Raw genomic sequence first — 11,211 nt, 5'->3', positions numbered from 1 at the left:
TAAGTTTTATGAAGCAAACATTATCCTGATACCAAAACCATGAAAAGACTCAACTAAGGAGAACTACACCAATTTAACTAATGAATACTGATGCAAAAATACTCAGTAAAATCTTAGCCAAGAGATTACAGCTACACATTAATAAAATTATACATCATGATCAAGTAAGCTTCATCCCAGGGATACAAGGTTGCTTAAACATATGCAAATCTATAAATATAATTAACCATATCAATAAAAGCAAAAACAAAAACCACATGATCCTCTCACCAGATACAGAAAAATCATTTGGTAAACTTTGGCAGACTTCTAACAAGAATGCTTAAGACAATAGGCATAGAATGCCTTCTATTTCTTAATCTGATTGAAGCCATCTATGACAAACCCACAGCTAATATCATAGTGAATGGAGTAAAACTGAAAGCTTTTCCACTTACAACCAGAACCAGGCAAGGATGTTCTCTCTTGCCTTTACTACTCAACATAGTTCTGGAAGTTATAGCCAATACCATCAGGAAAGAGAAAGATTAAGGGCATCCAAATTGGGTCAGAAGAGGTCAAACTCTCCCTCTTTTCCAATGACATAATCTTATATTTAGAGAATCCCAGAGACTCAACCACAAGACTACAGGAAGTGAATAAGAAATACAGTAATGTCTCAGGGTATAAAAATCAATGTCCATAAATTAATAATCTTTGTATATGCCAATAACAGCCAAGTGAAGAAGCAAATCAAGACACAATTCCCTTCACAGTAGCTTTAAAGAAAACTAAATACCTAGGAATATACCTAGTAAAAGAGGTGAAGGATCTCTACAGAGAGAATTATGAAAGCCTAATAAAAGAAATACCAGAAAGATGTTAACAAATGGAAGACCATACCATTCTGTGAAGAATCAACATTGTGAAAATGTTTATACTACCCAAAGCAATCAACAGATTCAAAGCCATCCCCATTAAAATACCAAGATCATAGTTTGAGGAACTGGAAAAAGTACTTCTGCACTTGGTATGGAACTAGAAAAAAAACATATAGAAAGGTAATTCTTAGTACTAAAAACAAGGAGCTTATAAGTCCACAGTGATCAAAACAGCATGGCATTGGCATAGAAATGGAGACATAGACATATGGAATAGAATAGAAAACCAAAAGATAAAACCGGTCTCTTATTGCCATCTGATCTTCAATAAACCTAACAAAAGCATATACCGGAGAAATGAATCTCTATTCAATAAATGGTGCTGGGCATGCTGGATAACGACATGTAAAAAACTGAAACTGGACCGGCACCTTTCACCACTTACCAAAATTGACTCAAGATGAAAAAGATTTAAATATAAGACATAAAATGATAAAAATCCTAGAAGAAAGCATGGAGAAAATGCTAGATCATGTTGGCCTGGGGAAAGGTTTTATGAAGAAGACTTCAGTGGCAATCACAACAACCAAAATAAACATGGGATTTAATTAAGCTGAAAAGCTTCTGCACAGCCAAGGGCACAAAAACTAAAACAAGCAGACAATCTTCAGAATGGGGAAAGATATTTGCATGTTTCAAATCTAACAAAGGGCTGATAACTAGAATATACAGAGAACTCAAATTAATCAACAATAATAGAGGCTCCTCCCCTCCCCGCCCCCTGTCCCAGAGTTGCCACTGGTTGCCTTGTTCGCCGCTGCCAAGATGGCCCTCAACCCCGCAGACCAGCATCTTAGACATGTAGAAAAAGATGTTTTGATCCCTAAAATGATGAGAGAAAAGGCCAGAGAGCAGTGTTCTGAACAAGTTCAAGATTTTACCAAATGTTGCAAAAACTCTGGAATCCTTATGATTGTGAAATCTTGGAAAGAAAATTCTGCATTGAAAGAATGTCTAACTTCTTACTATAATGATCCAGCTTTTTATGAAGAATGCAAAATGGAGTATCTGAAGGAAAGGGAAGAATTCAGAAAAACTGGAATTCCTGCAAAGAAAAGGCTACAGAAGCTTCCTACAAGCATGTAGGCAAATATTCCTTTCATACTCAGGAACTCTAATATTCCTGGAAGTCATTTATAGTATAAATCACCTGAAATAATGGACTCAAGAATGTGTGTTTGCTTTAACCTAATTATGGAAATATTAAGTTTATCTGAAATAAATATTTTATTTCAAAAAAAAAAAACCAATAATAAAAGAGCAAACTATCCCCTCTATCACTCACCAAGAGATATGAACAGAAACTTCTCTGAGGAAGACAGATGAATGGCTAACAAACATATGAAAAAACATATGTCTATCATCCCTAATCATCAGAGAAATGCAAATCAATACTACCCTGAGATATCACCTAACCTCAGCAAGAATAGCCCACATCACAATGTCCTAAAGATGGTGGCATAGATGTGGAGAGAAGGGAATACACTGGTGGTGGGACTACAGATTAATATAGCCTCTTTGGAAAGAAGTATGGAGAATCCTCAAATAGAAGTAGACCTTCCATTTGGTTCCACAATCTCATTACTAGACTCAAAATACACAAAATTATTTTATCATAAGGACATTTGAACTAGATTATTTATCACAGCTCAATTTAATTTTTTTTTTTTTTTGGGCCAGGGCTGGGTTTGAACCCGCCTCCTTCAGTATATGGGGCCAGTGCCCTACTCCTTTGAGCCACAGGCACTGCCACACAGCTCAATTTACAATTGCCAAGATATGGAAACAACTTAAGTGACCATGAACCTAGGCATGGATTGATAAACTATGGTATATGTATACCATGGAATATTACTCAACCATAAAAAAGACACTTTACATCTTTTGTATTAACCTGGGTGGAGTTGAAACACATTCTTCTTAGTGAAATATCACAAGAATGGAAAAGCAAGTATCCAATGTACTCAATAGTGATATGAACCTGGTAGACCATGTAATACATACTCACATAAGAGAAAAACTCAGTTCAATTCAATTTGGGGACAGGAGAAGAGAGGTGGCAGAAGGGTCAAAGGAGGGGAATTGGTGTGCTCCCCCTTAGTGGGCACAATGTAAGGGTATATAGCACATATGTGGTTGCAGGACACAACTACAAGAGGGGCTCTACCTAACAAATGCCAATATTGTACACTAGTTGTTTGTACCCTCACGTTAATCTGAAATTAAAAAAAAAAGAATAGGAAAGCTAGTATCTAATGTACTCCATACTAATATGAAACCAGTAGATAAACAACCACATTCCCACACAAGCTGAAAAAACACAAAGAAAAACACAAAGTCAAGCTGGGGGAGAGGATAGGTGTCTTGGTGTGCTCTCACCTACAGGGAGAAATGTAAGGGTATATGGCTTACCTCCTGGGTGAAGGGCTCAACAGCAACTTGGACTTTACCTGGCAAATGCAAACAATGTAACAGCATTGTTTATACTCTCATTAATTTGAAATTTTAAAAAATAATATACGCAAACATACATATCTACTCTTTTATGCACACATACATACAGACATTCAAATATATTCAGATATTACTGTTTTAATCAAATGGACATATTTTTAATATACAAATCTGTAACTTGCTTTTTTTCCTAAATACTACTTCAAGGACATTTCTCTTACTCAACTATTATAGTTCTATTTTATTCTAATGACTAACAAATATTATTTCATGATATTGCAGTGCTGTGAATTATTCTATTATCCCATCATCAGTGGGTAGTCATTTCATTATTTCTTTCTTTGCCATTATTAAAAACATGGCAGAAGGTTTGGCCCCCATAGCTCAGTGGTTAGGGCACACTGGCCACACACACCAAGTCTGGTGGGTTCAAACCCAGCCCAGGCCTGCTAAACAACAATGACATCTGTAACAACAACAACAAATAGCTGGGCACTGTGGCGGGCACTTGAAGTCCCAGCTACTTGGGAGTCTGAGGTAAGAGAATCGCTTAAGACCAAGAGTTTGAGGTTTCTGTGAGCTATGATGCCATGGCACACTAGGCTCTCTACCAAGGGCACCATAGTGAGACTCTGTCTCAAAAACAAACAAAAAAACATAGTAGGAAACATCCTTTTCTGTACTATAACCTTTATTTCTGTGGTATATATTTCAAGGAGTAAGATTTCCAATTCAAAGGATGTATGACAATTGCATAGTCATTATCAGGTTGCTTTCCCTAAAGCTCTGTTAATATAATGCCAATTTCCAGCTATAAATGAGAGTATTCATTTTCACTACAGCCTAGCTAGCAATCAACTGTTACTGATTTTTACTTCTGCCAGTTTTACTAGCACTTTGATGGATATTTTCTTAACTTCTAGGTTTTTTTTAACATTGCTAATTACATTTGAATCTACCCTGATTAGCTTCAATTCATTGCTCATTTTTCTTATTTTTTTAATTGTGTGTATTTTTCTTTTTTTATTAAGTCTTTTGGGCATAGATCATAAATACATTTATGCTCATTTCAGTGTGTTGATTGTTTGTACAAATTGGAGTGTTTACATCATACTAATCAGCATAGCTTTCATCTCATTTACCCAATTATACTATTAGGACATTTGTGTTCTACACATGATAGAACCAACTTGTACTTGCAATGTGCTCCATAATTGTGGTCCCCCTACTAGTCCTCCCACTCCCTCCACATCCCTCTCCCTCCCCTCCTTCATCATAGCCTAAAGTTGTGTTTCATTTTTCATATGCAAGTGTGAGTTATTATAAATTGGTTTCACAGTAGTACCGAGTACATTGGATACTTTTTTTCCCATTCCTGAGATACTTTGCTAAGAAGAATATTTTCCAGCTCCATCCATGTAAACATAAAGGAGGAAAAGTCTCCACTTTTTTTACAGCTGCATAATATTCCATGGTATACATATACCACAATTTATTAATCCATTCATGGGTCGATAGGCACTTGGGCTTCTTCCATGACTTGGCAATTATGAATTGAGCTGCAATCTGGTGCAAATATCTTTATTGCCAAATGAAATTTGGTCCTTTGGGTATACACCTAGAAGAGGAATTGCAGGATTAAATGGCAGGTCTACATTTAGATCCCTGAGTGTTCTCCAAACTTCCTTCCAAAAGGAACGTACTACCTTGCATTCCCACCAGCAGTGCAGAAGTGTTCCCTTTTCTCCAATCCATAGCAACATCTGTTGTTTGGGGATTTTGTGATGTGGTGTACTCTTACTGGAGTTAGATGGTATCTCAGAGTAGTTTTGGTTTGCATTTCTCTGATGATTAAAGATGATGAGCATTTTTTCATGTGTCTGTAGGCCATGCGCCTGTCTTCTTCAGAGAAGTTTCTGTTCATGTCTCTTACCCCAATGAAATGGGATCACTTGTTCTTTTCCTAGTAATAAGTTTGAGTTCTCTGTGAATTCTGGTTATTAGACCTTTGTCGGTAGTATAACTTGCAAAAATCTCCCATTCTGAGGGCTGTCTATTTGCTTTACTTAGTGTGTTCTTGGCAGTGCAGAAGCTTTTTAATTTGATCAGATCCCAGTAATGTATTTTTGATGTTGCTTCAATTGCCCAGGGTATCTTCCTCATGAAGTATTGTCCCAGGCCAATTTTCTCAAGTGTTTCCCCTGCACTGTCTCGAAGAATATTTATAGTTTCATATCTTAAGTTTAAGTCCTTTAACCAGTTAGAGTCAATTTTTGTTGGAGGAGAAAGTTGTGGGTCCAGTTTCAGTCTTCTACAAGTTGCCAGCCAATTCATCCAGCACCATTTATTGAATAGGGAATCTTTCTCCCAATTTATGTTTTTAACAGGTTCATTGAAAATCAAATGACAATAAGTGTCTGGGTTCACCTCTTGGTCTTCAATTCTGTTCCATACATCTACCTCTCTATTTTTGTGCCAGTACCATGCTGTTTTGATCACTATGGATTTATAATATAGTCTGAAGTCTGGAAGCATGATTCCTCCCCATTTGTTTTTATTTCTGAGTAATGTCTTGGCTATTCAAGGTTTTTTCTGTTTCCATATAAAACCAAGTACTAATTTTTCCAGTCTTTAAAATAAGAGAGAGGTGCTTTAATAGAGATTGCATTAAATCTGTAAATTGCTTTAGGTAATATAGACATTTTAACAATGTTGATTCTTCCCAGCCATGAGCATGGTATATTTTTCTATTTGTTAACATCTTCAGCTATTTCTTTTCTCAGAGTTTCATAGTTCTCTTTATAGAGATCTTCCACGTCCTTAGTTAGATTCATTCTCAGATATTTCATCATCTTTGGCACTATTGTAAAGGGAATAGAATCTTTTATTGTTTTTCCCCCTTGACTATTGTTGGTGTATATGTATATAAAGGCTACAGATTTATGAGTGTTAATTTTGTATCCTGAGACATTACTATATTCCTTGATCACTTCTAGGAGTTTTGTAGTTGATTACCTGGGGTTTTCCAGATATATAATCATATTGCCTGCGAGGAGTGACAATTTGATCTCCTCTGGTTCTATTTGGATCCCCTTGATTGCCTTCTCTTGCCTGATTGCAGTGGCTAAGACTTCCATTACAATGTTAAAAAGCAGTGGAGACAGTGGGCATCCTTGCCTGGTTCCTGATCTGAGTGGAAATGATTTCAATTTTACTCCATTCACTATGATATTGGCTGTGGGTTTGCTGTAGATGGCCTCTATCAGTTTAAGAAATGTTCCTTCTATACCATTTTCTTAAGCATTCTGATCAAGAAAGGATGCTGTATATTGTCAAAAGCTTTTTCTGCATCAATTGAGAGAATCATATGGTCTTTGTTTTAAATTTGTTTATGTGATGTATTTTTTTTTATTAAATCATAACTGTATACATTGATATGATCATGGGGCATCATACACTCGCTTCATAAACCATTTGACACATTTTTATCACAGTGGTTAACATAGCCTTTCCGGTGTTATCTCAGTTACTGTGCCAAAACATTTACATTCTACATTTACCAAGTTTCGCAAATACCCCTGTAATATGCACCACAGGTGTGATCCCACCAATCCCCCTCCCTGTACCCCCCCCTTCCCACTCCCCCCTATTGTTAAGTTGTAGCTGGGTTACAGCTTTCATGTGAGAGTCCCAAATTAGTTTCATAGTAGGGCTGTGTACATTGGGTACTTTTTCTTCCATTCTTGGGACACTTTACTAAGAAGAATATGTTCCAGCTCCATCCATGTAAACATGAAAGAGGTAAAGTCTCCATCTTTCTTTAAGGCTGCATAGTATTCCATGGTATACATATACCACAATTTATTAATCCATTCGTGAATCGATGGGCACTTGGGCTTTTTCCATGACTTAGCTATTATGAATTGGGCTGCAATAAACATTCTGGTACAAATATCTTTGTTATGTTGTGATTTTTGGTCTTCTGGGTATATGCCCAGCAGAGGAATTACAGGATTGAATGGCAGATCATTTTTAGATCTCTGAGTGTTCTCCATATATCTTTCCAAAAGGAATGTATTAATTTGCATTCCCACCAGCAGTGCAGAAGTGTTCCCTTTTCTCCGCATCCACGCCAACATCTCTGGTCTAGAGATTTTGTGATATAGGCTAGTCTCATTGGAGTTAGATGATATCTCAAAGTAGTTTTGATTTGCATTTCTCTGATGATTAAAGATGATGAGCATTTTTTCATATGTCTGAAGGCCGTGCGCCTGTCTTCTTCAGAGAAGTTTCTCTTCAAATCCCTTGCCCAGCCTGCGATGGGATCCCTTGTTTTTTTCTTGCTGATGCGTTTGAGTTCTCTGTGGATTCTGGTTATTAAACCTTTGTCAGAGATATACCCTGCAAATATCTTCTCCCATTCTGAGGGCTGTCTGCTTGCTCTGCTTACTGTGTTCTTAGCTGTGCAGAAGCTTTTTAGTTTGATCAAGTCCCAGTAGTGTATTTTTGAAGCTGCTTCAATTGCCCGGGGGGTTCTCCTCATGAAATACTCACCCAGACCAATTTCTTCAAGGGTTTTCCCTGCATTCTCCTCTAGTATTTTTATAGTTTCATGTCTTAAGTTTAAATCTTTAATCCAATGAGAGTCTATCTTAGTTAATGGTGAAAGGTGTGGGTCCAATTTCAGTCTTCTGCAGGTTGCCAGCCAGTTCACCCAGCACCATTTGTTAAATAGGGAATCTTTTCCCCACTGAATGTTTTTAATTGGCTTGTCAAAGATCAAATAGCGGTAAGTAGCTGGATTCATCTCTTGGTTCTCGATTCTGTTCCAGATATCTACTTCTCTGTTTTTGTGCCAATACCATGCTGTTTTGATCACTATCGATTTGTAGTAAAGTCTGAGGTCTGGTAGTGTGATTCCTCCTGTTTTGTTTTTATTTCTGAGTAATGTCTTGGCTATTCGAAGTTTTTTCTGATTCCATATAAAACGAAGTAATGTTTTTTCAAGATCTTTAAAATATGACAGTGGAGCTTTAATAGGGAGTGCGTTGAAATTATATATTGCTTTGGGTAGTATGGACATTTTGATAATGTTGATTCTTCCCAGCCATGAGCATGGTATGTTTTTCCATTTGTTAACATTTTCAGCTATTTCTTTTCTTAGAGTTTCATAGTTCTCTTTATAGAGATCTTTCACGTCTTTTGTTAGGTAAATTCCCAAATATTTCATCTTCTTTGGCACTACTGTGAATGGGATAGAGTCCTTAACTGCTTTTTCAATTTTACTGTTGTTGGTGTATATAAAAGCTACCGATTTATGAATGTTGATTTTGTAACCTGAGACGCTGCTGTATTCCTTGATCACTTCTAGGAGTTTTGTAGTAGAGTCCCTAGTGTTTTCCAGATACACAATCATATCATCTGCGAAGAGCGAGAGTTTGATCTCTTCTGACCCTATATGGATACCCTTGATCGCCTTTTCTTCCCTAATTGCGGTGGCTAAAACTTCCATTACAATGTTGAAAAGCAATGGAGACAATGGGCAGCCTTGTCTGGTTCCTGATCTGAGTGGAAATGATTCCAATTTAACTCCATTCAATATGATATTGGCTGTGGGTTTGCTGTAGATAGCCTCTATCAGTTTAAGAAAAGTCCCTTCTAGACCAATTTTCTTGAGTGTTCTGATCATGAAGGGATGCTGGATATTATCAAAAGCTTTTTCTGCATCAATTGAGAGAATCATATGGTCTTTGTTTTTTAATTTGTTTATGTGCTGATTACATTTATAGATTTACGTATATTGAACCAGACTTGACACCCTGGGATAAAACCAACTTGGTCATGATGTATAATTTGTTTGATGTGTTGCTGGATTCTGTTTGTTAGGATCTTGTTGAATATTTTTGCATCTATATTCATTAGTGATATTGGTCTATAATTTTCTTTTCTTGTTGGGTCTTTTTCTGGTTTGGGGATCAGGGTGATGTTTGCTTCATAGAACGTGTTGGGTAGTCTTCCTTCTTTTTCTACATTTTGGAACAGGTTGAGTAATATAGGTACTAATTCCTCTTTAAAGGTTTGGTAGAATTCTGACGTGAAACCATCTGGTCCCGGGCTTTTCTTTTTAGGGAGGTTTTGTATAGTTGATGCTATTTCTGAACTTGATATGGGTCTGTTCAACATTTCCACTTGATTCTGGTTATGTCTTGGAAGGTGGCGTGCTTCCAAGTATCGGTCTATTTCCTTCAGATTTTCATATTTCTGAGAATAAAGTTTCTTGTAATATTCATTAAGGATTTTTTGGATTTCTGATGAGTCTGTGGTTATTTCGTCTTTGTTGTTTCTGATTGATGATATTAGAGATTTTACTCTTTTTTTCCTGATTAGTTTGGCCAGAGGTTTATCTATTTTATTGACCTTTTCAAAAAACCAGCTTTTTGATTTATTGATCTGTTGTATTATTCTTTTGTTTGCAATTTCATTTAATTCTGCTCTAATTTTGGTTATTTCTTTCCTTCTACTGGGTTTGGGGTTGGAATGTTCTTCCTTTTCCAGTTGCGTGAGATGTCCCATTAAGTTGTTAACTTCCTCTCTTTCTGTTCTCTTGAGGAAGGCTTGCAGTGCTATAAATTTCCCTCTTAGAACTGCCTTTGCAGTGTCTCAGAGGTTCTGATAGCTTGTGTCTTCATTGTCGTTTTGTTCCAAAAAATTGGCGATTTCTTTCTTAATCTCATCTCTGACCCAGCTATCATTCAGCATAAGGTTATTTAACTACCATGTTTTTGTATGAGTATGCAGATTCCTTTGTTACTCAATTCAAGTTTTATTCCATGATGGTCCGAGAAGATGCATGGAATAATTTCTATTCCTTTAAATTTACTGAGGTCAGACTTGTGACCTAAAATGTGGTCAATTTTGGAGTAAGTTCCGTGGGCTGATGAGAAGTATGTGTATTCAGTTTTGTTTGGGATGAAATGTTCTGTAGATGTCTGCTAAATCTAAATATTGGATGGTTAGGTTTAAATCTAAGATTTCTTTGCTCAGCTTCTTTCTGGAGGATCGATCCAACACTGCCAAGGGAGTGTTGAAATCTCCAACGATTATGGAGCTGGAGGAAATCAAGTTACTCATGTCTGTTAGAGTTTTTCTTATGAATTGAGGTGCATTCTGGTTGGATGCATAGATATTAATAATTGAGATCTCATCATATTGAGTATTACCCTTAACAAATATGAAGTGACCATTCTTGTCCTTCCTTACTTTTGATGGTTTAAAGCCTACTGTATCTGCAAATAAAATTGCAACACCTGCTTTTTTCTGATTACCATTTGCCTGAAATATGGATGACCATCCTTTCACCCTGAGTCTGTATTTGTCTTTTAAGTTGAGATGTGACTCTTGTATGCAACAAATATCTGGCTTGAGTTTTTGTATCCAGTCAGCTAACCTATGCCTCTTTAGAGGATAGTTTAAGCCATTCACATTGATGGAGAGTATTGATAAGTCTGGTGGAAATTTGGGTATCGAGTTTTTCAAAGGTCCAGTGGACATTTTTAATCCTTTCGCCAGTGTGGAAGTTGGAGTTTGATCCCAAGTTTCTGAGTGAGTTTACTTTTGTGGTATAGGATTGGGTTGGTCATTGTGGAGGATAGGTCTGAGAACATCCTGAAGAGCTGGTTTACTTATGGCAAATTTTTTCAACATATGAATGTCATTGAAGTATTTAATTTCTCCATCATAGATGAAACTCAGTTTAGCTGGATACAAGATCCTGGGTTGAAAGTTTTTTTGCTTTAGGAGATTAAAAGTTGATGACCAGCCTCTTCTGGCTTGAAAA

General features: G+C 36.7%; 1 protein-coding gene across 1 annotated transcript; it reads left to right on the top strand.

Moving 5' to 3' along the window:
• The first annotated feature begins 1,685 nt into the window (after window positions 1-1,685).
• LOC128588110 (COX assembly mitochondrial protein homolog) lies at window positions 1,686-2,166 on the top strand. The gene has a single exon (XM_053594744.1). The coding sequence runs from the start codon at window positions 1,686-1,688 to the stop codon at window positions 2,004-2,006; it is 321 nt and encodes a 106-aa protein (XP_053450719.1). The 3' UTR covers window positions 2,007-2,166.
• The last annotated feature ends 9,045 nt before the right edge of the window (window positions 2,167-11,211 follow it).

This window comes from Nycticebus coucang, chromosome 6, assembly GCF_027406575.1.
Source record: "Nycticebus coucang isolate mNycCou1 chromosome 6, mNycCou1.pri, whole genome shotgun sequence".
Classification (NCBI taxonomy): Eukaryota; Metazoa; Chordata; class Mammalia; order Primates; family Lorisidae; genus Nycticebus; species Nycticebus coucang.
The sequence above is the reverse complement of the archived record's forward strand: the minus strand, read 5'-3'. Positions and strand labels throughout refer to the sequence as shown.

Excerpts from the sequence above, each read along its gene's own strand:
- LOC128588110 (XM_053594744.1), top strand. The coding sequence starts at position 1,686 with ATGGCCCTCAACCCCGCAGACCAGCATCTTAGACATGTAGAAAAAGAT.